Genomic DNA, 26,311 nt, shown 5'->3' on the forward strand with positions numbered 1-26,311 from the left:
TTACAGTAGGACAGTACGATCACAAGATTCAGTAAGGCAACTTTCACACTTATCCGCCGGTATGGGCCCGTCGCAATGCGTCGGGCCGACGTACCGACGGACGCTGTGAATAACTGTAAGACGTGGGCAGCGGATGCAGTTTTACAACACATCCGCTGCCCATTCTGCAGTCCAGGGAGGAGGGGGTCAGAGTTTCGGCCGCGCTTGCGCGTTCGAAAATGGCGGACGCGATGCACAAAAAATCGTTACATGGAATTTTTTTGTGCCGACGGTCCGCCAAAACACAACGCATCCAACTAATGCAAGTCTATGGAGGAAAAACGCATCCTGCGGGCAACTTTGCAGGATGCGTTTTTTCTCCAAAATGACGCATTGTGACGTACGTCACACGACGCTAGTGTGAAAGTAGCCTAAGTCAGATGTATTTTTGCATTTAATTGGAACCTGACAGTATCATGGGCAGCAAGAATCAGACACTGGCTGCTTTATTGCCGATGCGTATGACCTGTTTTGAAATGTTGTGGCCAGGGACCATGTGACTTGGAAGACTAGTCCAAAAGGCAGGTCCCCGATGTCTTTTCTTTGCCCCACTCCACTAGGCTGACAGGTCTTTCCTTATACATTTGTATAGGGAGAGAAGGAGGAGCCGATCAAGGAGAAGCCGTCAGGGACCTGCTGGTTTTTCAGAGTTTGTTTTCTGAAATACAGCAGTATATCAAAGCAAGGGTGCATTCAGATGTCCATGCTAATTGGTCCAAGATTGGACTGCAATGGATGGACTGGCCATGGGCCTCCCGGCTCAAGCGTGACAGCTTCATGTATTTCTATGCAGCTGTCATACTCGGGGTGGGGGAGCCGCCGGCCAGTCTGCGCACTGCTTTCCGATCTTGCTCCGATTTATACGGCCATCACACTGCGCCCTAAATGCCACTTGCATGTCTATGTGGTGCATCCTGAAGAAGAAGGATCTATCCCTGGTACGCTATGCTGGAAGAGATTCAGAAACTGAGTACACAGAACAGTAAATCCTGCTGGAAGCGCTGTGTGCAGTCTTGTAGTTTTAGCATTATGAGTAATACCCTCCGCCTTGACTTTCATTTCTATTTATAAGACTTTATGGGCCTTTTTAGTCATCAGGAGGCATACACTTAGCCTTTTTTCATAAAACTAAAAGCAACTTTTGCCTGGATTTCTATTTCTATGAGGTGGGTAAATATTGTAAATATTAAGCTCATTGTCTAGTTCTTTTGTTCTTTTTCTGGAGGATATGTTCCGGTATTAAATGTGACCGTTAGAAAATCAATCAGTTGTCCACAGCCTTTATAAGGCAACTCCTCTCTTCACCAAGCCAAAACCGAGTCTAACTAGCAGCCTGTACATATTCCCATTAAGACATCTTCATCTTTATTCATTTATAATAAAAAATCCCAAACAGCAAAAATGTACGACAAAGACAGGCCGGGCGCCCACGATCCGGAAGTAGCCTCTCTTTGGGCACAACGTGTGTTCGCTCCGTCCAAAGCACTGCCGTCCATTGAACGCAGGTGAATTCGCATGTGTTCACTGAACCGTGCAGATTTACCACATCAAATACATGTCTACTGGTGAAATTTACATGCTGCAGTCTTGAAAGACGCGCCACATGTCAGTCTCGAAGGGTTTTCCCCAGGCGACTATGGATGCATAGTGGACATGGTAATTTCCATTTTCGCATTTCTGTTTTTTGCTACCCTTCTTTCCAGAGCCATAACTTTTTAATTTTTCCATGACTATGGTCATGTTGCGTTTTTTTTTTTTTTTTTGCAGACGACTTTTACTTTTGAACGACATCGTGTACTGGAAAATGGGAAAAAATCTATCTACGATTAAAGTGCAAAAAAGTGGAATTTCACAATTGTTTTTTGGGTTTTTTTGTGCTCCACCCTCAGCTGTTAGAGGCACGTAATGGCTGTTTAAATCAGCCATCATCTGCCAGGAAAGACGCATCAAAGTCATGGACACAACATATGACACAAGGTCTTTAAAGGGGTAATGTTCGTGACGCCACCTGTGGTATTCGGTCAGGGTGACCGACGCTGCTTTAAGGGGTCCGCTGGGGTGATGTTATGGCAGCTAGATGGTATACCTTCCCACAGGTGAAGTGTATCCCCAGGGCTTCCCAGTATGTAGATGGTGGATGGTGAGAGGCGCAGTGAAGAACGAGGACACAAGGTTGCAGTCTCTTTACCTTTACTGAAGGCTTCAGCATCCACAGTCCAGAGCACCAGATCACAGGGCCGGCAGAGTCCAGATGGTTTGGAGGCAAATCCAGAGTCCCCTTATCCAGGTGGAAATCAGTAGCCTTCCTCTAGCGCCTTGGTGTTGTAGTACCTTATTGCTGAGCCTCTCATAAGGTCCTCACAGATGTTGTAGATGTTATTGATGTTATGTCTCTCTCTCTCTCTGTCCCCCAGATGGATAGGACAAACCCGTATGGCGGCTTGAGGCTTTTTACAGGGACTCTATCACGCCCCGGCCTCTGAGGGGTGCCACTGTGCCTCCTGAGTGTAGGTACGGACAGGTAACCTGCAATTAGCTGTCCTGCCGGTCTCTGGAGCAAGGGATAAAGGATCGTTGCTCCCTCGGTGTGCCGGCTACTGGATTTCTGCACCTCAGAAGGAGGCAGCCTGCTCCTGGCTGATCTCCCTCTGATTTCTTCTCCTTTGCTCTGACTTTCCTTCACGCTTGCTGCAATATGTTCTGCTTTCTATCCGTCTGTTTCCTAGGAGCTGCAGCCTTTAGGCTACACGGCTCCTATGCTTCCTTTCCTTTTGTCTTCCTGACAGGAACTGAACCTTTTCCCTCCAGATCAGGATGTTCTTATAGGGGAGTTCATCTTAAACAGGCTTAGAGCTCCCCCTTCTGGTCTGGAGTGTGAACATGTTGCATGCATTGTGTTACCTGACAAAGAGTTCTCCTTCATTGCCTCCAAACGTAACATCACTCCCCCCTAGAGGAGAATGATATTACTGCAACGACTAGAACCCTGGGGCGCTGCACCAGCCTAACAAGCACACTCGCTCATCACTACAAAAAACACTTTTCCTTTTTTATTTAAAAATAACAAACACAGTTATACTCACCTAATGCCTATTCCACCGAAGCCCTCGTTCTCCTGTAATAAAACAAACACAAAAAAAAACAACAATATCCCTCACCTGTCCATCGTTCTGTCCCATACCGTAATCCATGTCTGGGGTAGAAATAGTTTTCAACCTGGACAGTGCCAAGATGCGACCGTCCAGGCTGAAAACCACTGGTGAATGAGCTGCTGCGGGCGCAGCATCATTGACCAGCGGTGACGTCATCGAGGTTACCGCCGGTCAGTGGGGCTGCGTTCCCAGGCGGGCTGAACTGCTGTGACCTCATCACTGGCATTTTCCCACGGTCCTGAGTCAGGGAATTGCCCAGTATACATATTCAGGGAGGCGTAACAGTGCACCAAGCTCTTGGCCAAAGCCCCTTTATTTGCATATTGAATATAGCGAGTATTCAAACTAATTACAACAGTGAAATATATACTGCTAATATGATTTTTATAGAGGCTAAGTCACCTACTTAACTGTTTAATTCAGTTTGTAGTTTGGGGTTAACAGACTCCCTTTAAGGATCAAGAGTACTTTGGCTCTTCCAGACATCTAAGACTGGCCATACACTCAGTCACCTAGACATCCAAGGTCAGGTGTACTGAAAATATGAAATACTGAAAGTATGAAAATGAAATGAAAATGAGGGTTACTCTTTAAGTGACTTCAAGCTGCACAGTGCTTTCTCTGGCTGCAAAAATCGTTGGCTTAGGAATATAATTGATTCATTTTGTACTTTTTTGAAAGTTACACAAAGCTTAGGAGATAAATGGATGGTCATTTCAGTAGTATTTTTAATTTTGACATGGACTTTCATTGCACATGGTGAGGCCTATGTATCACTTTGGTCTTTCTGGATAGCCCCAGGCATCATGTTGGTTTCTCTACTGGGGCAGCACTTGAAAAAGTATGAAAGGCTGGCAAAATGTGAAGGCTGGCAGCAAGACGTAGTCGACTAAGTCTTGGTGCCTGTATACGGTGAGAAATGATCTACAACAGAGGACACTGTGACTCCATATGCATCATCACTGTCAATGGCCATCAGCGCATACAACCAAAGCCCGTTTTGTACGAGCTTCCCAACAGAGCCACTGAATGTAAGGTAAAAAGCGATGTGACCATTGCCTCAGTCACATAGTTAGAGAAAGAAGTAGGCTTAGTCATACAGACATCCAGGGTCAGGTGCAGGGGTGAACATATAGGTGCAACCAGTGCAGCTGGACAAGGGCCCAAGAGGTAAAGGGGCCCAATTTTACTTTCATAGCAGGTTGATTTGTGCATTATGATTAATTATTGGACTACAAATTGCTATATATTGAACTTGCACAGGGGCCGTCTTCTGTCTGTGCCCAACTCTTGAAGACGTATAAATGGCTGAGGAGAAAAAAATAGCGCAAAATAGGGTCTTAAGCGATAGTAATTATTAAAAATGGTATAAATACAGTACAGAGCAAAAGTTTGGACACACCTTCTCATTTAAAGATTTTTCTGTATTTTCATGACTATGAAAATTGTACACTCACACTGAAGGCATCAAAACTATGAATTAACACATGTGGAATTATACTTAACAAAAAAGTATGAAACAACTGAAAATATGTCTTATATTCTAGGTTATTCAAAGTAGCCACCTTTTGCTTTGATGACTGCTTTGCACACTCTTGGCATTCTCTTGATGAGCTTCAAGAGGTAGTCACCGGGAATGGTCTTCCAACAATCTTGAAGGAGTTCCCAGAGATGCTTAGCACTTGTTGGCCCTTTTGCCTTTACTCTGCGGTCCAGCTCACCCCAAACCATCTCAATTGGGTTCAGGTCTGGTGACGGTGGAGGCCAGGTCATCTGGCGTAGCACCCCATCACTCTCCTTCTTGGTCAAATCGCCCTTGCCTTATAAATGGGATTGGGACCATCAGTTATGTTGAGCAGAAGTCTGGTGGATATGCAGCGGATAGTCCTACTGAATAGAGACTGTTAGCTGCTTTTTCTTGCCATAATACAAATTCTAAGTAAAGAAAAACGAGTTTCCATCATTGCTTTAAGAAATGAAGGTCAGTCAGTCCGAAAAATTGGGAAAACTTTGAAAGTGTCCCCAAGTGCAGTTGCAAAAGCCATCAAGCGCTACAAAGAAACTGGCTCACATGAGGACCAACCCAGGAAAGGAAGACCAAGAGTCACCTCTGCTTCTGAGGATAAGTTTATCTGAGTCACCAGCCTCAGAAATCGCAGGTTAACAGCAGCTCAGATTAGAGACCAGGTCAATGCCACACAGAGTTCTAGCAGCAGACATATGTCTAGAATAACTGTTAAGAAGAGACTTTGTGCAGCAGGCCTTCATGGTAAAATAGCTGCTAGGAAACCACTGCTAAGGACAGGCAACAAGCAGAAGAGACTTGTTTGGGCTAAGGAACACAAGGAATGGATATTAGACCAGTGGAAATCTGTGCTTTGGTCTGATGAGTCCAAATTTGAGATCTTTGGTTCTAACCACTGTGTCTTTGTGCGACGCAGAAAAGGTGAACGGATAGACTCTACATGCCTGGTTCCACCGTGAAGCATGGAGGAGGAGGTGTGATGGTGTGGGGGTGCTTTGCTGGTGGCACTGTTGGGGATTTATTCAAATTTGAAGGCATAATGAACCAGCATGGCTACCGCAGCATCTCGCAGCGGCATGCTATTCCATCCGGTTTGCTTTTAGTTGGACCATTATTTACTTTTCAACAGGACAATGACCCCAAACACACCTCTTGGCTATTTGACCAAGAAGGAGAGTGATGGGATGCTACCTGGCCTGGCCACCGTCACCAGACCTGAACCCAATCGAGATGGTTTGGGGTGAGCTGGACCGCAGAGTGAAGGCAAAAGGGCCAACAAGTGCTAAGCATCTCTGGGAACTCCTTCAAGATTGTTGGAAGACCATTTCCGGTGACTACCTCTTGAAGCTCATCAAGAGAATGCCAAGAGTGTGCAAAGCAGTCATCAAAGCAAAAGGCGGCTACTTTGAAGAACCTAGAATATAAGACATATTTTCAGTTGTTTCACACTTTTTTGTTAAAGAAGTTGTCCACTACTATAAAGTTTTTTTTTTTTTTTCATAAATCTTGCTATTATGTGCCACTGAAAACATCTACTGTGTAATATTACCTGTTATCATGCTGTAGCAGCACATCTTCAGTGCTGGATTCAGCTCTCATGGGGTTAATCGACTACTTCCTTATTGTGCCCTAATACTACAAGTTCCATGATGCATTGCACTGTCCTCTAAGCCCGAACTTAGCACACCCACTCCAAAACACACCCAAACCCCTCCCTCCTCTCCCTCCTCTCTGTTCAGGCTGATGAGGAGAGGTCACATCTTGGTCACAAGCTGTAAAGCAGCACCAAGAACTGCACAACCATGGTGATCAAGCTTTTAGCTTTTCTTCTTTCTCATCTATTTCATAGTATATATAGTTTAGTATACATATGATATACTGTAAAGAGATCCTACTGCGTATATGTCTTAGATATGTAGATTACACAGTACATGTGTGGTTATATGTGTCCATCTACATACGCTTGTGTGCATGTATATATTATGTGTGTTCTTATTTTACACTATTTGTGCTCATATACAGGAGAGGCCCCAGTTTCAGAAACAATATATGGGCCATTTGCAGAAATAACAGCTCATCCTAAGTCACAATTCCACCTGCTTTCGAGGTAGAAATGGCCCCCATTGCATTTTAGCTGCACAGATTGCACCAATATGCGATCACACCTTTTATATACACACCAATATATACTTCTATGTGTATGTATGGAATAAATTATTGATTCATATACATACACTTTAATATTTTGTTGCAGTGATATATACATACATATAGAACTTTGAAGGGTTTGTCCACTATTCTAACAACCCCCTCTCAGTCTGTATGTTTACTAGATTCCAGTGCCTGCACGTTCCAATAGTGTCGGCGCGGTGTCTCGCAGCGATTGTACCTGTGGTCAATCAGTGGCCGCATCACTCTCACCACCTTCTAAGCAAACTCTTATATCTGTAGGAAGTGAGTGTTGCTGCATTTTTTTTAAGAATTACCAAATGTAAGCCACTTCTTCCTAAGGCGAAGACAGTGAAGCAGCCACTGATTGTCCACAGGGTTCACATAATGACACTGACACAAATTCTCCGTGAGAGAAACCGTGGTGACAACATTGGGAGTATTCAAATCACATCCTTGTATTCACTCTCTGAGTGTAATATGAGTAACCAAAAATCTGCATTCACACTGAGAAATTACAGATTTGTAGACTGTAGTCTACACTGTGCATTTTATAGATTCAAAACAGTTTTAGTATCATATATTAAAGGGATTGTTCAGTACTTGTCCATTACTTTATATTTATGGTCTTTACTTTGGTTATGTCATCACTGGGATTGCGATAACCATATCTTCCACCCTCACCGATGATGCGTTTTTATAGAAAAAAAACTGAAAAAACACCCACCACCATCACGGTGATAAAGGGATCCAAACCCTAACCCTACCCCTAACCTCACCCCTAACCGTTTAATGAACATTTTCTGACAGTCATAGTGCCACGATATTTCAGTGCCACGTATTTCAGTGCCACGTATATAAGTGCCACGTATATAAGTGCCACGTATGTAAGTGCCACGTGCCACGTATGTAAGTGCCACGTATGTAAGTGCCACGTATGTAAGTGCCACGTATGTGCCACGTATTTCAGTGCCACGTATTTCAGTGCCACGTATGTAAGTGCCACGGATTTAAGTGCCACGGATTTAAGTGCCACGGATTTAAGTGCCACGGATTTAAGTGCCACGTGCCACGTATGTAAGTGCCACGTATGTAAGTGCCACGTATGTAAGTGCCACGTATGTAAGTGCCACGTATGTGCCACGTGACACGTATTTCAGTGCCACGGATTTAAGTGCCACCTATTTCGGTGCCACGTATATAAGTGCCACGTATGTAAGTGCCACGTGCCACGTATATAAGTGCCACGTATGTAAGTGCCACGTATGTAAGTGCCACGTATGTGCCACGTGACACGTATTTCAGTGCCACGGATTTAAGTGCCACCTATTTCAGTGCCACGTATATAAGTGCCACGTATGTAAGTGCCACGTGCCACGTATATAAGTGCCACGTATGTAAGTGCCACGTATGTAAGTGCCACGTGCCACGTATTTAAGTGCCATGTATGCAAGTGCGATGTATGTAAGTGCCACGGATTTAAGTGCCACGGATTTAAATGCCACCTATGTAAGTGCCACGTATTTCAGTGCCACGTGCCACATATTTCAGTGCCACGTACGTAAGTGCCACGTGCCACGTATTTCAGTGCCGCGTATTAAAGTGCCATGTATTTCAGTCCCACTCCCGTGTAGCGGTGGGATATGGGGTAATAAGGGGTTAATGTCACCTTGCTATTGTAAGGTGACATTAAGCCGGGTTAATAACGGAGAGGCGTCAATAAGACGCCTATCCATTATTAATCCAATACTAAAAAAGGGTTAATGAAACACACACACATTAGGAAAAAGTATTTTAATATTCTTCATTTAACCATACTTACCATACTCCAGCACCTGCAAAAAAGTAAAATAATAAACCGTATACTACCTGTCCGCTGTAGTCCAATTAATAACGAGTGTCCCACGACGATCTCCCCTATAGAACAGTGACATTGGGTGGTGTCACTGCTCTATAGGACCCTCAGTGACACACTGACAGAAGACAATGGCTCCTGTAGTGCATCACTGAGGTTACTAAAGTTCACTGGTCTCACTTTATGGCAAAAAGCTGCGTGGGAACTTTCTCATACAGCATGCCATAAAGTGAGACTAGGGACTATTTTCTCACAGGGGTGTAGGAATACATTGTGGGGAATACATTGTGGAAGGATACCTTCCTCCCCTCATTGTCTTCCTGGAGCCCCTGGAGAGTGGTTGCATCAGCAGAGGCTCCTGCTCTCCACGGGAGATCGTCGAGGGACACTCGTTTTAATTGGATTTCTGCGGATCAGGGAGTATAGTGTTTGTTTATTATTTTAATATTTTTTACAGATGACAATGGCTTCGGGGATCAAAGTGACAAGTGATGGTGAGTATGTAATCTATGTTATATGTACTGTATGTCTGTTGTATGTACGTACTGTATGTGGCATGTTTCATGTCGCATGTCACATGTTGCGTGTCGTCGCATGTTGACTCATGGTGCATGTTGATGCATGGTGCATGTTGATGCATGGTGCATGTCGACGCATGGTGCATGTCGATGCATGGTGCATGTCGTTGCATGGTGCATGTCTCATGTTGACGCATGGTGCATGTTGACGCATGGCGCATGTCGACGCATGGTGCATGTCGCATGTTGACGCATGTGCATGTCGTCGCATGGTGCATGTCGCATGGTGCATGTCGCCGCATGGTGCATGTTGTTGCATGTCGTCGCATGGTGCATGTTGTCGCATGGTGCATGTTGTCGTATGGTGCATGTCGTCGCATGGCGCATGTCGTCGCATGGCGCATGTCGTCACATGGCGCATGTCATCACATGGTGCAGGTCGCCGCATGGTGCATGTCGTCGCATGGCGCATGTCGTCGCATGGCGCATGTCGTTGCATGGTGCATGTCGTCGCATGTCGCATGTCATTGCATGGTGCATGTCGTCGCATGGTCATGTCGCATGTCGTCGCATGGTGCATGTCACATGGTGCATGTTGTCGCATGGTGCATGTCACATGGTGCATGTCGTCGCATGGTGCATGTCATCGCATGTCGCATGTGGTCGCATGGTGCATGTGGTCGCATGGTGCATGTTGTCGCATGTCGTCGCATGGTGCATGTCGTCGCATGGCGCATGTCGTTGCATGGTGCATGTCGTCGCATGTCGTCGCATGGTGCATGTCACATGGTGCATGTTGTCGCATGGTGCATGTCGTCGCATGGTGCATGTCATCGCATGGTGCATGTTGCCGCATGTTGTCGCATGGTGCATGTCGTCGCATGGTGTGTATGTATGTATGTACTGTGTTTTTTTTTTTTTTTACATTCAACACATTAGCCGGATGATGGGACTACTACTGTCCCATCATTGGCTAATGTGTCACTCACTGTCAGTGTAGCAGGCAGAGCCCGATGGGACTTGTAGTCCCATCGGACGATGCCTGCACACACACGCACAGCGCCGGCACACACACACACACGCACAGCGTCGGCACACGCACACACAGCGCCGGCACACACGCGCACACACAGCGCCGGCACACACACGCACAGCGCCGGCACACACACGCACAGCGCCGGCGGGCAGAAGCACCAGCGCCGGCGGGCAGAAGCACCGGCGCCGGCGGGCAGAAACACCGGCGCCGGCGGGCACAAGCACCGGCAGACCCCCGGCGACCGAAGCACAGCCCAGCCACACATCATGATCCCAGCACTCAGTGAGCAGTGAGCTCAGCACACACAGCCCCGCCCGCCCCCAGCACAGCCCTGCAGGCAGCCCCCAGCACCGCCCACAGCCCAGTCACTCTTGCTGAGTGACTGCTGACTGTGGGGGCTGGTCACGCCTGCTGCTGACGTCACGTCAATTTTCAGAGCCTGGAAATTGACGTGACGTCGGCGGAAATGAGCGGCGGCTGCAGTCTGGGGGTCATGTGACCCGGACTCAGCAGGAGGAATAGCGCCGCTCACAGGCGAAAACATCAACAGAAGGTAATGGCACAATTCATTAGGGGCCCCGGGGGGGTACATTGGGGGGTTAATTGAAAGTAGTGGACAACCCCTTTAAGTATATAATTCCACATGTGTTAATTCATAGTTTTGATGCCTTCAGTGTGAATGTACAATTTTCATAGTCATGAAAATGCAGAAAAATCTTTAAATGAGAAAGCGTGTCCAAACTTTTGCTCTGTACTGTATATGCTGACCTGATCCCAGGATGCAGAGCCATGTGTGATTTCACCCAAAAAATATGTAACAAATGGAAGGTTTGTGGTCTTTGTCCACTCTGCCTGGAGGTTGGCTACACTTCGAAACACGTAGAAAAATAATAAACTTTTTTTTCATTATCTCGAGCATTTGATGTTTCTTCATCACCTGGCAGCGTGTATACAGACCGCAAACGTTCTATTTGTTAATTATTGGAGATGTATTATTACTCATGCAAACAAATAGAGCCAGACATGGACAAGTTTGACCACACAACGTGGTCTCATGTACTCTTGCTCGCCTCCTCAATAAGGGACAGACCAACATTCATAAATTCTAGTTTGTATGTGAAGTAGATTACAATATTTTATTTTTTTTTATGTTTGTACAGACGTTTACAGCTTGGTGCAATTCACATTTACGAAAAGCCGGGACAGAGATCGAGAACATTGAAGAGGATTTCAGAAATGGACTGAAATTAATGCTCCTACTTGAAGTTATCTCAGGTCAGCGCCCTTTCATTTCAGTATGTTTGCTTTCTAATTTAGCCCCCTTAAAAATCTTGGATTTAACTATTTATTTCTGACAAAGCTTACACTCTTGGTTTAGTCATCATTGTGGGGCAACATTCTACGAAGTATATGACACACTGGATCGTTTAGTCCAGGAATGTCCAATCTTTCATGGTCCATGGTCTACATTATCATTCTGAATCACCCTTATAAACAAGAATAAAACACTATGAATGTCTGTTAGATTCCATCTATAGGGGTTCCACCAATCTGAAGAACAGTGGTCTCCTTCTCCAATCTGAAGAACAGTGGTCTCTTTCTTCCCCAGTCAGAACTTCAGAGAAGAGTAGACCATACAAAATGTGGCTCTATCCTTTGTAGATAATGAATTTTTTTGGTAACAGCCTATCATTTCTTAAAATCCGTAAACATCAACAGAGAGAGATAGGCCCATTCATAGCCAGCTCTACAAATGATATACCCCATTGTCCTGATATACATGGGAGCAAGAGATGGGAAATAGTACACCATACATACTTTCCTATCCCTCAACTGATGTTTATGCCATTCCTCTTTTCTCTGACACGGAAAGGCCGGGGTCACACTAGAGAGGAATACGGACATATGAGAGGCGCAAAAATAACACATTGCACACTGACCAATGTTTCTCTATGGGGCAGCTCCTATCTGCCATATATTTCTCACCCGTATTTTACGGGCTGAGAAAATCGCAGCGTATTGCACAAAAAATCCGCCAATGAAAATCTATGGGGGCGAGAAAAATACGGATTACACACGGACCATGTGTGTGACTTGCGAGAAATACGCAGCGGTGTCCTATAGAAAAGCCGGTAATTCAGTGCGGTGTACAGTAAAATCACACTGACAGGTTAGAATAGATAAAATAAATGTCTACACATAGAATAGTTATATATATATATATATATATATATATATATATATATATATATATATATATATTTTTAATACAGAGCTAGATAGCAGAAAGGCCGGTAATTCAATTGCCGGCTTTTGCTATCTCCTTATAAAACCCGACAGGATATGAGACATGGTTTACATACAGTAAACCATTTCATATCCCTTATTTTTTTTACATATTCCTCACTAATAATGTAAGAAGTGTCTGTGTGCAAAATTTGGGAGCTCTCGTGTTAAAATAAAGGGTTAAATCAGGGGAAAAAATGGTGTGGGCTCCTGCGCAATTTTCTCCGCCAGAGTGGTAAAGCCAGTGAGTGAGGGCAGATATTAATAGCCTAGAGAGGGACCATGGTTATTGGCCCCCCTGGCTAAAAACATCTGCCCCCAGCCACCCCAGAAAAGGCACATCTGTAAGATGCGCCTATTCTGGCACTTAGCCACTCTTTTCCCACTCCCGATTAGCGGTGGGATATGGGGTAATAAGGAGTTAATGTCACCTTGCTAATGGAAGGTGACATTAAGCCTGGTTAATAATGGAGAGATGTCAATAAGACACATATCCATTATTAATCCAGTAGTAATAAAGGGTTAAATAAACACACACATTATGAATAAAGTATTTTAATGAAATAAATACTCATGGGGTTTTAACATCATCAATACCCATCAACAATATCCCATAACTGTCCGCCGTACAGTCATGTCCCACAATGTAAATCCATCTGAAGGGGTTAAATAATTTTACAACCAGGAGCCTGCTAATGAAGCTGCCCCTGGCTGTAAAAACTAGGGAATGAATGGAATGCAGGGGAACATAGCTTCGTAGACTTGCGGTGATGCGCCCCCTGGTGGCATAAACTCATATGAACTCTAGCGTGGAAAAATATTCTGAAAAATTCTGACAACTAAAATCAGCAGATGATTGAATGTGCAATATTAGTTAAATGTTTCCTGAAGGTTGGACAAACTTTGCATCATTTGTACAAGCAAACACGGAAAACTTTGTAACATGTAAATCCCCTTATAACTTTCTCCACATATGAGCCCATTTTTATCCTTCCTCTGAACTTATAATTTAGTCTGAAAAACTGTTACAATCCATCCCACTCAAAATCAAAATGAATTGTCATCTCACAGAGATCAGATTACAGTTACCTATTGAATTCTGTGGAGAGTGGACAGGGAAGGAGCAGATTGAAAGAGAATACACGAAAACCAGGGCTGGATTCACAGCTACACTACTCAGTAGTGCTATATAATGTCCTCCAATTTGCTGCTGCCCCTGAACATATGCCATATAATGAGGAACAGGAATCTCTCATGTCTCTGTGTATTGAAGACATCATAACAGCTAATCTTCATCCATCCACTGGCTCAGACACAACTACAAATTAAAAGGAGAAAACTCAGGACAAGTCATATAATAGACATAAAAAGTGTTATTCCTCGTGTACGCAGACAACAGGTTTTTCTGAAAAGTTACTTGAAGTGACACACAAGCTTTAACTATACCGAACAAAGCTTTCATAGTGGCCCGGATGGTATAACATACCTAGGTGTGTGTAATACTGTGTCGTCATTGGCAGAGTTTCATTACAAAACCCAATCCCGTCTTACTTTCTTCCCACAGGAGAGAGGCTGCCAAAGCCAGACAGAGGCAAAATGCGTTTCCATAAGATTGCCAATGTCAACAAAGCTCTGGACTTCATTTCCAGCAAAGGAGTAAAATTGGTTTCAATAGGAGCAGAAGGTAATTTCACTATGTTTTAAACTGCAATCCAACGAAGAAATGCAAATCATATCATCGCATATCATATGTTCCCTTGTCCAAGGATTTACATCCCCAAGTTCAAAACATGACTGTGGTGAAAATCATACCGCCTTCAGCATTTGGATGATGCAGACATAAAACATGACTTGCTGCCACTGTGGGCTACTTGTCACACTGGAGCTCAGGAGGAAGTGGAGAAATTTTGACAGTAATCATATTTCCAACTACTTTTTTCATTTTTTTTAAAGTTTGCAACATTATTTTAGGCACTGCATCATATGTATTTGAGGAGCTCCGAAACCTGTTTTACATATGTAGGGCTAAAATCACCTTCACTCAGCCATAAAGTTAAAGGGTTAATCCCATCTTCAAGAGCCTATCCCAATATCTATATATATGACGCATCGTGATTACTCGCTAATCCCGCCCCCTGCACAGTAGCTCCGTCCCCACCACATCACCACACATAATCCTGCCCCCCACCACATTACCACACACAATCCTCACCACACACAATCCCGCCCCCCACCACATCACCACACATAATCCCGCCCCCCACCACACATAATCCCACCCCTCACCACATCACCACACATAATCCCGCCCCTTCAACACATCACCACACATAATCCCGCCCCCCCACTACATTACTACACACAATCCCGCCCCCCACCACATCACCACACATAATCCCGCCCCCCACCACACATAATCCCACCCCTCACCACATCACCACACATAATCCCGCCCCTTCAACACATCACCACACATAATCCCGCCCCCCCCACTACATTACTACACATAATCCCGCCCCCCACCACATCACCATACATAATCCTGCCCCCCACCACATCACCACACATATCCCACCCCCCTACCACATCACCACACATAATACCGCCCCCCCACATTACTACACATAATCCTGCCCCTTCAACACATCACCACACATAATTCCGCCCCACCACCACATCACCACACATAATCCTGCCCCCCACCACATTACCACACACAATCCTCACCACACACAATCCCGCCCCCCACCACATCACCACACATAATCCCACCCCCCACCACACATAATCCCACCCCTCACCACATCACCACACATAATCCCGCCCCTTCAACACATCACCACACATAATTCCGCCCCACCACCACATCACCACACATAATCCCTCCCCCCACCACATCACCACACATAATCCCGCCCCCCACCACATCACCACACATAATCCCGCCCCCCCACCACATCACCACACATATCCCGCCTCCCCACCACATCACCACACATAATCCCGCCCCCCACCACATTACCACACACAATCCTCACCACACACAATCCCGCCCCCCACCACATCACCACACATAATCCCGCCCCCCACCACATCACCACACATAATCCCGCCCCCCACCACATCACCACACACAATCCCGCCCCCCACCACATTACCACACACGATCCGCACCACATCACCACACACAATCCCGCCCCCCACCATATCACCACACATAATACCGCCCCCCCACCCCATTACCATACATAATCCCGCCCCCCCACCCCATTACCACACATAATCCTGCCCCCCCACTACATTACCACAGATAATCCCGCCCCCCCACCACATCACCACACATAATCCCGCCCCCCCACCACATCACCACACATAATCCCGCCCCCCACTACATCACCACACATAATCCCGCCCCCCAACACATCACCACACATAATCCCGCCTCCCCAACACATCACCACACATAATCCCGCCCCCCCACCCCATTACCACACGTAATCCCGCCCCCACATCACCACACATAATCCCGCCCCCACATCACCACACATAATCCCGCCCCCAGCACATCACCACACTATTGTTATTAACTTTATTTTAAGTTAATTTACCACCTGCGTAAGCGATATTGAATGTTGTCATTATTTACTTTAGTTTAATCACCAGCAGCGTTAATTAGATAGCAATGAGCGTGCCGAGCGTTAGCTGGCTGGAAACAGCTAGTTCAAAATAAAGATTCCAACAGCATAAATAAATACCACCAGCTAGAAGCATTGCTATGCCTGCTTCTCCATTGATTATATTGCAAAATCAAAAATAGTGGATGAATAAACCATATCACCTAAAGATTTGTACAAAGTACTCATAGATCACCACAGCACTCAAGATATAAAATCAATAAAGTTTATTGAACATCAATCATAAAAACGCATTATAACAAATGAAGATCTCAAAAGACTAAGTAAAAAAATGTACAGCAGTGGTGATACATTAACATATATCACATAGCATTGTATAGTACACAAAAACATCCTATAAGGTGACAGTCTCATACATATATTCATACCTGGATGAGGGGAACTAAACATTAGGGATATCCATGTAGAGATCGTAAATCAATGCTTACCCATTATAAGTCACAGACACCACTGCACAAAGCGCCACGACACGCATTTCGCCCACGTGCTTTCTCAAGGGGAGTGTCACTCCCTAGTAGATATGATAATTATAATAATATTAGCGAATTCCTCCAATTAGAAAAGTAGTATAGTTATTCTGATAAGCTGTATTGCTTACCCCATGTGCAGGGCATTGCAGTAGCTTAGGTATCCATGTAACGACCACTAACCACAAACTGTCACTATATTATCAGTCGTAACCATGGATACCACACCTATTGCAATGCCCTGCACATGGGGTAAGCGACATAGCTTATCAGAAGAACTATACTATATTTCTAATTGGGAGTATTTGCTAATATTATTAAAATTATTTTCACCTACTATATATTAGGATAAGATCTTGGAGCGGGAATACCCCTTTATGTAAAAATATTCTGAAACCTTGCAGTTGCCATTACTTCACCCACAGTGGCTAGACTGAGATTCTTGCCCTGTGACTGCTAAATGCCACAGTTGCTTTGTTTTAATGAGCGTTACCATGGCTAGCTGCAGAACTGAGCTAGTTCACGGTATTATTATTATTATTATTATTTATTATTATTATACATTTATATAGCGCCATTTATCCCATGGCTCTTTACATGTGAATAGGGGCAAATATAGACAAGTACATTAAACATGAACAAAAAAACCAAGGCACACAGGTACATAAAGAGGGGAGGACCCTGCCCGCGAGGGCTCACAGTCTGCAGGGGATGGGTGAGGATACACTAGGAGAGGGTAGAGCTGGTTGTGCAGCGGTTCAGTAAGTTGAGGATCACTGCAGGCTGTAGGCTTGTCGGAAGAGGTGAGTCTTCAGGTTCTTTTTGATGGTTTCTATGGCAGGCGAGAGTCTGATGTGTTGGGGAGATGATAAGGGCATGCACTAGTGTTTTTGTGGTGTCGCGGTCAAGGAATGCGTGGATCCAGGAAATATTTTTGAGTTTGACACGGTAGGAGGAGGCAAGGGCTTGGATATGTGGCTTGAAAGAGAGGGCAGAGTCTAGGATCACTCTGAGGCACCGGGCGTGTGGGACTGGGGAAAGTGAGCAGCCATTGACATTGATGGATAGGTCTGGTGGAGGGGTAGAGTGAGATGGGGGAAAGATGATGAATTCTGTTTTATCCATGTTCAGTTTTAGAAAGCGAGCGGAGAAGAAGGCTGAAATAGCAGACAGACAGTGTGGTATTTTGGTAAGCAAGGAGGTGAGATTAGGTCCGGATAGGTAGATCTGCATGTCATTGGCGTAGAGATGGTACTGCATATCATGGGATTCTATGAGTTGTCCCAGACCCAAGGTGTAGATGGAGAAGAGTAGGGGTCCTAGAACAGAGCCTTGAGGAACACCGACAGACAAGAGGTGAAGTGAGGAGGTGGCGTGGGGAAGGGAGACACAATGTTCGGTCTGTCAGATATGACAAGATCCAGGATAGGGCCAAGTCTGTGATACCAAGAGATGAGAGGATCTGAAGCAGAAGGGAGTGGTCCACAGTGTCAAAGGCAGAAGACAGGTCCAGGACTAGGAGGACTGTTGTGAATTCTACTCTTGGGCTCCCTCCGGTGGTTGTTGGTGGTAGTGCAGTTGTCTTGGGGTTGTAATCCAGGGCAGGTGTTTCTGCTGATTGCAGCTCTATTAGGTATTTAGGTGTGCAGGATCCATGAGTCCGTGCCAGTTGTCCATTGTACTTGGAGGGATTGCATCTCTCTCTGGTTCCTCATGCCCTGCTGCCAAATTCAGCTAAGATAAGTGTCTGTTTTTTGTCTCTGTGCACACATGCAGTGTGCTTGCAATTCAGTGCAATTCATTGTGTTTTTGTCCAGCTTAGACTTTGTTTGGATTTTTCAGTCATGCTGGATTCTCAGGAGATGCAGATATACTTTCTATGTCTTTAGTTAGATGTAGAATATTTGTATTATCTGCTGTGGATATTTTTAGGATTTTAGAATTAGAAATTCTGTCCTATCCTTTTCTATTTAGCTAGAAGTGCCTCTTTTGCTAAATCCTGTTTTTCTGCCTGCGTGTGTCTTTCCTCTTATACTCACAGTCAATATTTGTGGGGGGCTGCCTATCCTTTGGGGTTCTGCTCTGAGGCAAGATAGAATTCCCATTTCCATCTATAGGGGTATTTAGTCCTCCGGCTGTGTCGAGGTGTCTAGGGCGTGTTAGGTACATCCCACGGCTACTTCTAGTTGCGGTGTTAGTTTAGGGTTTGCGGTCAGTACAGGTACCACCTACTCCTGAGAAAGTCTCTCATGCGGCTTCAAGGTCACCGGATCATAACAGTACAACTGGCCAACAATGAGTTAAATGCATCTCAGAAGAAGGGAAGAAAGAGCCATTTTTTTCTGCAGCCTGCTTTGTCTTTTCTTCCCTCTTTTCCTCTGGGTGACGGAGGAGTCTTGTGCTAGCATGGATGTTCAGGGATTAGTTTCTCGTGTAGACCAGCTTGCTGCTAGGGTACAGGGTATTTCTGATTATATTGTTCAGACTCCGCTTTTAGAGCCTAGGATTCCTACTCCTGATTTGTTTTTTGGGGACAGGTCCAAATTTTGGAGTTTTAAAAACAACTGTAAACTGTTTTTTGCTCTGAAGCCTCGTTCCTCTGGTGATCCCATTCAGCAGGTTAAAATTGTCATCTCCCTGCTGCGTGGCGACCCTCAGGATTGGGCATTTTCCCTGGAATCTGGGAATCCGGCCTTGCTTAATGTAGATGCCTTTTTTCAGGCTCTAGGATTATTATATGATGAACCAAATTCTGTGGATCAAGCGGAGAAGACCTTGTTAGCCCTGTCTCAGGGTCAAGAAGCGGCAGAATTGTATTGTCAGAAATTTAGAAAATGGTCTGTGCTGACTAAATGGAATGAGGATGCTTTGGCGGCAGTTTTCAGAAAGGGTCTTTCTGAATCTGTTAAAGATGTTATGGTGGGGTTTCCCACGCCTGTTGGTCTGAGTGATTCTATGTCTCTGGCCATTCAGATTGATCGGCGCCTGCGGGAGCGCAGTACTGTGCGCGCTGTGGCGTTTGTTATGATCCTAGTGGCAAGGATCGCAAGTAGGACTAGCTAAGTAACTAAACCGACTACAAACTCTGGGGAAGTGGTAACTGAATTGACCGCAACCTGATCCTATCCGCAAACAACTATAGGCAGCCGTGGAACGTGACCTGAAAATCCTAGACGTCTCTTCACGGCCTGAGAAACTGACTATTCCTAAAGGGAACGAAAGTCCTCACTTGCCTCAGTGAAATGACCCCAAAGATATAGAATAGCCCCCCACAAATATTAACGGTGAGTTAAGGGGAAAGCACAAACGCAGAGATGAAATTAGATTTAGCAAATGAGGCCCGCTAACACTAGAAAGCAGAAAATAGAAAGGGAACTGTGCGGTCAATTAAAAAACCCTTTTCAAAATATCCACACAGAGATCGCTCGAGCCCCCGCACCAACTAACGGTGCGGGGGAAGCAAATCTGTACCCCAGAGCAAACCAGCAGAAGAAATCACATATTAGCAAGCTGGACTAAACTCATCATACACAGAAATCATATTGCAGACTGATGAGCAAAAAATAATTAAACAGAACTTAGCTTCTCCTGAAGAGACTGAAACCGAAGATAATCAGGAGTAATCAGAATAGCAGTGAGTACATTGACAGCCGGCAACAAGTGGAAGTGAAACAGAGCTAAAAAGGAAACTCCCAAGTGAATAACGAGGCAGCTGATAGCCACAGACCCGCAGGATAACAAACAAAGCCACCAGGGGGAGCCCAAAACAAAAGTCACACAATACCACCTGTGACCACAAGAGGGAGCCTGAAAACAGAGTTCACAACAGTACCCCCCCCTTGAGAAGGGGTCACTGAACCCTCATCAAAACCCCCAGGGCGATCAGGGTGAGCCACATGGAAGGCACGAACCAAATCGGCCGCATGAACATCAGAGGCGACAACCCAGGAATTATCCTCCTGACCATAGCCCTTCCATTTAACCAAATACTGAAGCCTCCGTCTAGAAATACGAGAATCCAAGATCTTCTCCACCACGTATTCCAATTCTCCCTCAACCAGCACAGGGGCAGGAGGCTCAACCGGAGGACCCACAGGCACCACATACCTCCGCAACAACGACCGATGAAACACATTATGAATAGCAAATGATGCTGGGAGGTCAAAACGAAATGACACAGGGTTAAGGACTTCCAAAATCTTATAAGGACCGATAAACCGAGGCTTGAACTTAGAAGAGGAGACCTTCATAGGAACAAAGCGAGAAGACAACCACACCAAGTCCCCAACGCGAAGTCGGGGACCCACACAGCGACGGCGGTTGGCAAAGCGCTGAGCCTTCTCTTGTGACAGCTTCAAATTGTCCACAACATGATTCCAAATCTGATGCAACCTATCCACCACAACATCCACTCCAGGACAGTCAGAAGGCTCCACCTGACCCGAGGAAAAACGAGGATGAAACCCCGAATTACAAAAAAAAGGAGAAACCAAAGTAGCAGAACTAGCCCGATTATTAAGGGCAAACTCGGCCAATGGCAAAAAAATCACCCAGTCGTCCTGATCAGCAGAAACAAAACATCTCAAATAGGTTTCCAAAATCTGATTAGTTCGTTCGGTTTGGCCATTCGTCTGAGGATGGAAGGCCGATGAAAAAGACAAATCAATGCCCATCTTAGCGCAAAAGGTCCGCCAAAATCTAGACACAAACTGGGATCCTCTGTCGGAAACAATATTTTCAGGGATCCCATGCAAACGAACCACATTTTGAAAAAACAGCGGAACCAACTCGGAGGAGGAAGGCAACTTAGGCAAGGGCACCAAATGGACGATCTTAGAAAAACGATCACACACCACCCAGATGACAGACATTCTCTGAGAGACAGGGAGATCCGAAATAAAATCCATGGAAATGTGCGTCCAAGGCCTCTTCGGGACAGGCAAAGGTAACAGCAAACCACTGGCACGAGAACAGCAAGGCTTAGCCCGAGCACAAATTCCACAAGACTGCACAAAGGAACGCACATCCCGCGACAAGGAAGGCCACCAAAAGGACCTGGCCACCAAATCTCTGGTACCAAATATTCCAGGATGGCCCACCAACACCGAAGAATGAACCTCGGAAATAACTCTGCTGGTCCATCTATCCGGGACAAACAGTCTCTCCGGTGGACAACGGTCAGGTCTATCCGCCTGAAACTCCTGCAGCACTCGTCGCAAATCTGGGGAGATGGCAGACAAAATCACCCCTTCTCTGAGAATACCAGCTGGCTCTGAATCTCCAGGAGAGTCAGGCACAAAACTCCTAGAAAGAGCATCAGCCTTTACATTCTTCGAACCAGGCAGGTACGAGACCACGAAATCAAAACGAGAGAAAAACAACGACCAACGAGCCTGTCTAGGATTCAGCCGCTTGGCCGACTCGAGATAAATCAGATTCTTGTGATCAGTCAAGACCACCACACGATGCTTAGCTCCCTCGAGCCAATGTCGCCACTCCTCAAATGCCCACTTCATAGCCAACAACTCCCGATTACCGACATCATAATTCCGCTCGGCAGGCGAAAACTTTCTTGAAAAGAAAGCACATGGCTTCATCACAGAGCCATCGGCGCTTCTCTGCGACAAAACAGCCCCCGCTCCAATCTCGGAAGCATCAACCTCAACCTGGAAAGGAAGAGAGACATCTGGCTGACATAAGACCGGAGCCGAAGAAAACCGGCGCTTCAGCTCCCGAAAGGCCTCCACAGCCGCAGGAGACCAGTTAGTAACATCAGAACCTTTCTTGGTCAAATCCGTCAAAGGCTTAACAACACCAGAAAAATTAGCGATGAAGCGACGGTAAAAATTAGCAAAACCCAAGAACTTCTGAAGACTCTTAACAGATGTAGGCTGTGTCCAGTCATGAATAGCCTGAACCTTGACTGGGTCTATCTCAATAGTAGAAGGAGAAAAAATGAAACCCAAAAAAGAAACCTTCTGGACTTCAAAAAGACATTTTGAGCCCTTCACAAATAAAGCATTGGCACGCAGGACCTGAAACACCATCCTGACCTGCTTAACATGGGACTCCCAGTCATCAGAAAAAAACAGAATATCATCCAGATACACAATCATAAATTTATCCAGATATTCGCGGAAGATGTCGTGCATAAAAGACTGAAAGACAGAAGGAGCGTTAGAAAGTCCAAAAGGCATCACCAAGTACTCAAAATGGCCTTCGGGCGTATTAAATGCAGTTTTCCATTCATCACCCTGCTTAATACGCACAAGGTTATACGCACCACGAAGATCTATCTTGGTGAACCAACTAGACCCCTTAATGCGAGCAAACAGATCAGATAACAATGGCAAAGGATACTGAAATTTGACCGTGATTTTATTTAGAAGGCGATAATCAATACAAGGTCTCAGAGAACCATCCTTCTTAGCCACAAAAAAGAACCCCGCACCAAGAGGGGAGGAGGAGGGGCGAATAAGTCCTTTCTCCAAGGACTCCTTTATATAACTCCGCATGGCAGCATGCGTCGGCACTGACAAATTGAAAAGTCGTCCCTTAGGAAACTTACTACCAGGAATCAAATTTATAGCACAATCACAATCCCTATGAGGAGGTAGAGAACTGAGTTTGGGCTCATCAAATACATCCTGGTAGTCTGACAAAAACGCAGGGACTTCAGAAGGAGTGGATGAAGCAATTGACACCACAGGAGCGTCGCCATGAATTCCCTGACAACCCCAACTTGACACAGACATTGCTTTCCAATCCAGGACTGGATTATGAGTCTGCAACCATGGCAGACCCAACACGACAACATCATGCAAATTATGCAGCACAAGAAAGCGAATCACCTCCTGATGAACAGGAGTCATGCACATGGTCACTTGTGTCCAGTACTGAGGTTTATTCGTAGCCAATGGCGTAGCATCAATTCCCCTTAGTGGAATAGGGAATTTTAAAGGCTCCAAAACAAAACCACAGCGCCTGGCAAATGACAAGTCCATCAGACTCAGGGCAGCACCTGAATCTACAAAAGCCATAACCGGGTAAGATGACAAGGAACAAATCAGGGTAACAGACAAAATGAACTTAGGCTGTAAAGTACCAATGGCGACAGATTTATCAACCTTTTTTTTGCGCTTAGAGCATGCTGAGATAACATGAGCTGAGTCACCACAGTAAAAGCACAACCCATTTTGCCGTCTATAATTTTGCCGTTCACTTCTGGTCAGAATTCTATCACATTGCATAGACTCAGGTGTCTGTTCAGAAGACACCGCCAAATAGTGCGCAGGTTTGCGCTCCCGCAAACGCCGATCAATCTGAATGGCCAGAGTCATTGACTCATTCAGACCTGCAGGCGTAGGGAACCCCACCATGACATTCTTAATGGCCTCAGAAAGACCTTTTCTGAAATTTGCAGCCAGGGCATACTCATTCCACTGAGTAAGCACCGACCATTTCCGAAATTTCTGGCAGTACACCTCTGCTTCATCTTGCCCCTGAGAGAGGGCCAACAACGCTTTTTCAGCCTGGTTCTCAAGATTAGGTTCCTCATAGAGCAATCCAAGGGCCAGAAAAAACGCATCAACACTGAGCAATGCCGGATCCCCTGGCGCCAATGCGAAGGCCCAATCTTGAGGGTCACCACGCAAGAAAGAAATTATAATTTTAACTTGCTGAACGGAATCACCAGAGGAACGAGGTTTCAAAGAAAGAAACAATTTACAATTGTTCTTAACATTCAGGAACCTAGATCTATCTCCAGAAAACAACTCCGGAATAGGTATTCTAGGCTCTGACATAGGACTGTGAACAACAAAATCCTGAATACTTTGTACCCTTGCAGCAAGATGATCTACACTGGAGGCCAAACTCTGAGTATACATATCAGCAGCTGAGTTCAGAGCCTCACCAAGATTAAGAGGAGGAGAGAAGCTAGACACACAGCAGCTAGACACACGGCAAAAGAAAAAAAAAAAAAAGTCTCAAGGCTTCTTTTCTCCTGCTTCTGCCATGCAATTAACACTTTACTGGCCGGCTGCACTGTTATGATCCTAGTGGCAAGGATCGCAAGTAGGACTAGCTAAGTAACTAAACCGACTACAAACTCTGGGGAAGTGGTAACTGAATTGACCGCAACCTGATCCTATCCGCAAACAACTATAGGCAGCCGTGGAACGTGACCTGAAAATCCTAGACGTCTCTTCACGGCCTGAGAAACTGACTATTCCTAAAGGGAACGAAAGTCCTCACTTGCCTCAGTGAAATGACCCCAAAGATATAGAATAGCCCCCCACAAATATTAACGGTGAGTTAAGGGGAAAGCACAAACGCAGAGATGAAATTAGATTTAGCAAATGAGGCCCGCTAACACTAGAAAGCAGAAAATAGAAAGGGAACTGTGCGGTCAATTAAAAAACCCTTTTCAAAATATCCACACAGAGATCGCTCGAGCCCCCGCACCAACTAACGGTGCGGGGGAAGCAAATCTGTACCCCAGAGCAAACCAGCAGAAGAAATCACATATTAGCAAGCTGGACTAAACTCATCATACACAGAAATCATATTGCAGACTGATGAGCAAAAAATAATTAAACAGAACTTAGCTTCTCCTGAAGAGACTGAAACTGAAGATAATCAGGAGTAATCAGAATAGCAGTGAGTACATTGACAGCCGGCAACAAGTGGAAGTGAAACAGAGCTAAAAAGGAAACTCCCAAGTGAATAACGAGGCAGCTGATAGCCACAGACCCGCAGGATAACAAACAAAGCCACCAGGGGGAGCCCAAAACAAAAGTCACACAATACCACCTGTGACCACAAGAGGGAGCCTGAAAACAGAGTTCACAACAGGCGTTGTCCTCAGAGCAGATGCCTGAGCCTATGCAGTGTGATAGGATTCTGTCTAGAACGGAACAACAAGAATTCAGACGTCAGAATAGGTTGTGTTTTTATTGTGGCGATGCTTCTCATGTCATTTCAGTCTGCCCAAAGCGTACAAAGAGAATCGCTAGTTCAGTTACCATCGGAACTGTACAACCTAAATTTCTGTTATCTGTGACCTTGATCTGCTCATTGTCGTCATTTTCTGTCATGGCGTTTGTGGATTCAGGCGCCGCTTTGAACTTAATGGACTTTGAATTTGCCAGGCGTTGTGGTTTCCCCTTGCAGTCTTTGCAGAACCCTATTCCTTTAAGGGGCATTGATGCTACACCTTTGGCTAAAAATAAACCCCAGTTTTGGACACAGGTGACCATGTGCATGGCGCCAGCCCATCAGGAAGATTGTCGTTTTCTGGTGCTGCATAATTTGCATGATGCTATTGTGCTGGGTTTTCCATGGTTGAAGATACATAATCCTGTGTTGGATTGGAAGTCTATGTCTGTGACTAGTTGGGGTTGTCAGGGGGTTCATAATGACGTTCCTGTGATGTCAATCTCCTCTTCCTCCTCTTCTGAAGTTCCAGAGTTTTTGTCTGATTTTCAGGATGTATTCGATGAGCCCAAGTCCAGTTCCATTCCACCGCATAGGGACTGTGATTGTGCTATTGACTTGATTCCAGGCTG

General features: G+C 45.4%; 1 protein-coding gene across 3 annotated transcripts in view; it reads left to right on the plus strand.

The window, feature by feature from the left end:
* ACTN2 (actinin alpha 2) overlaps window positions 1-26,311 on the plus strand; it is a 158,937-nt gene that overhangs the window by 37,047 nt on the left and 95,579 nt on the right. Inside the window, exons 1-3 of one of the 3 annotated variants that reach the window (XM_077282909.1) lie at window positions 9,083-9,234; window positions 11,455-11,569; window positions 14,145-14,264. Coding sequence is in view for 2 of the 3 variants with exons in the window: in XM_077282906.1 (XP_077139021.1) it covers window positions 11,455-11,569; window positions 14,145-14,264 (235 nt within the window). In the remaining variant the exon portion in view is untranslated. Of the gene's footprint in view, window positions 1-9,082; window positions 9,235-11,454; window positions 11,570-14,144; window positions 14,265-26,311 lie in introns of those variants that run through there. The other 2 variants (XM_077282906.1, XM_077282907.1) reach the window with 2 other exon arrangements.

The sequence above is a fragment of the Ranitomeya variabilis genome, chromosome 2, assembly GCF_051348905.1.
Source record: "Ranitomeya variabilis isolate aRanVar5 chromosome 2, aRanVar5.hap1, whole genome shotgun sequence".
Lineage (NCBI taxonomy): Eukaryota > Metazoa > Chordata > Amphibia > Anura > Dendrobatidae > Ranitomeya > Ranitomeya variabilis.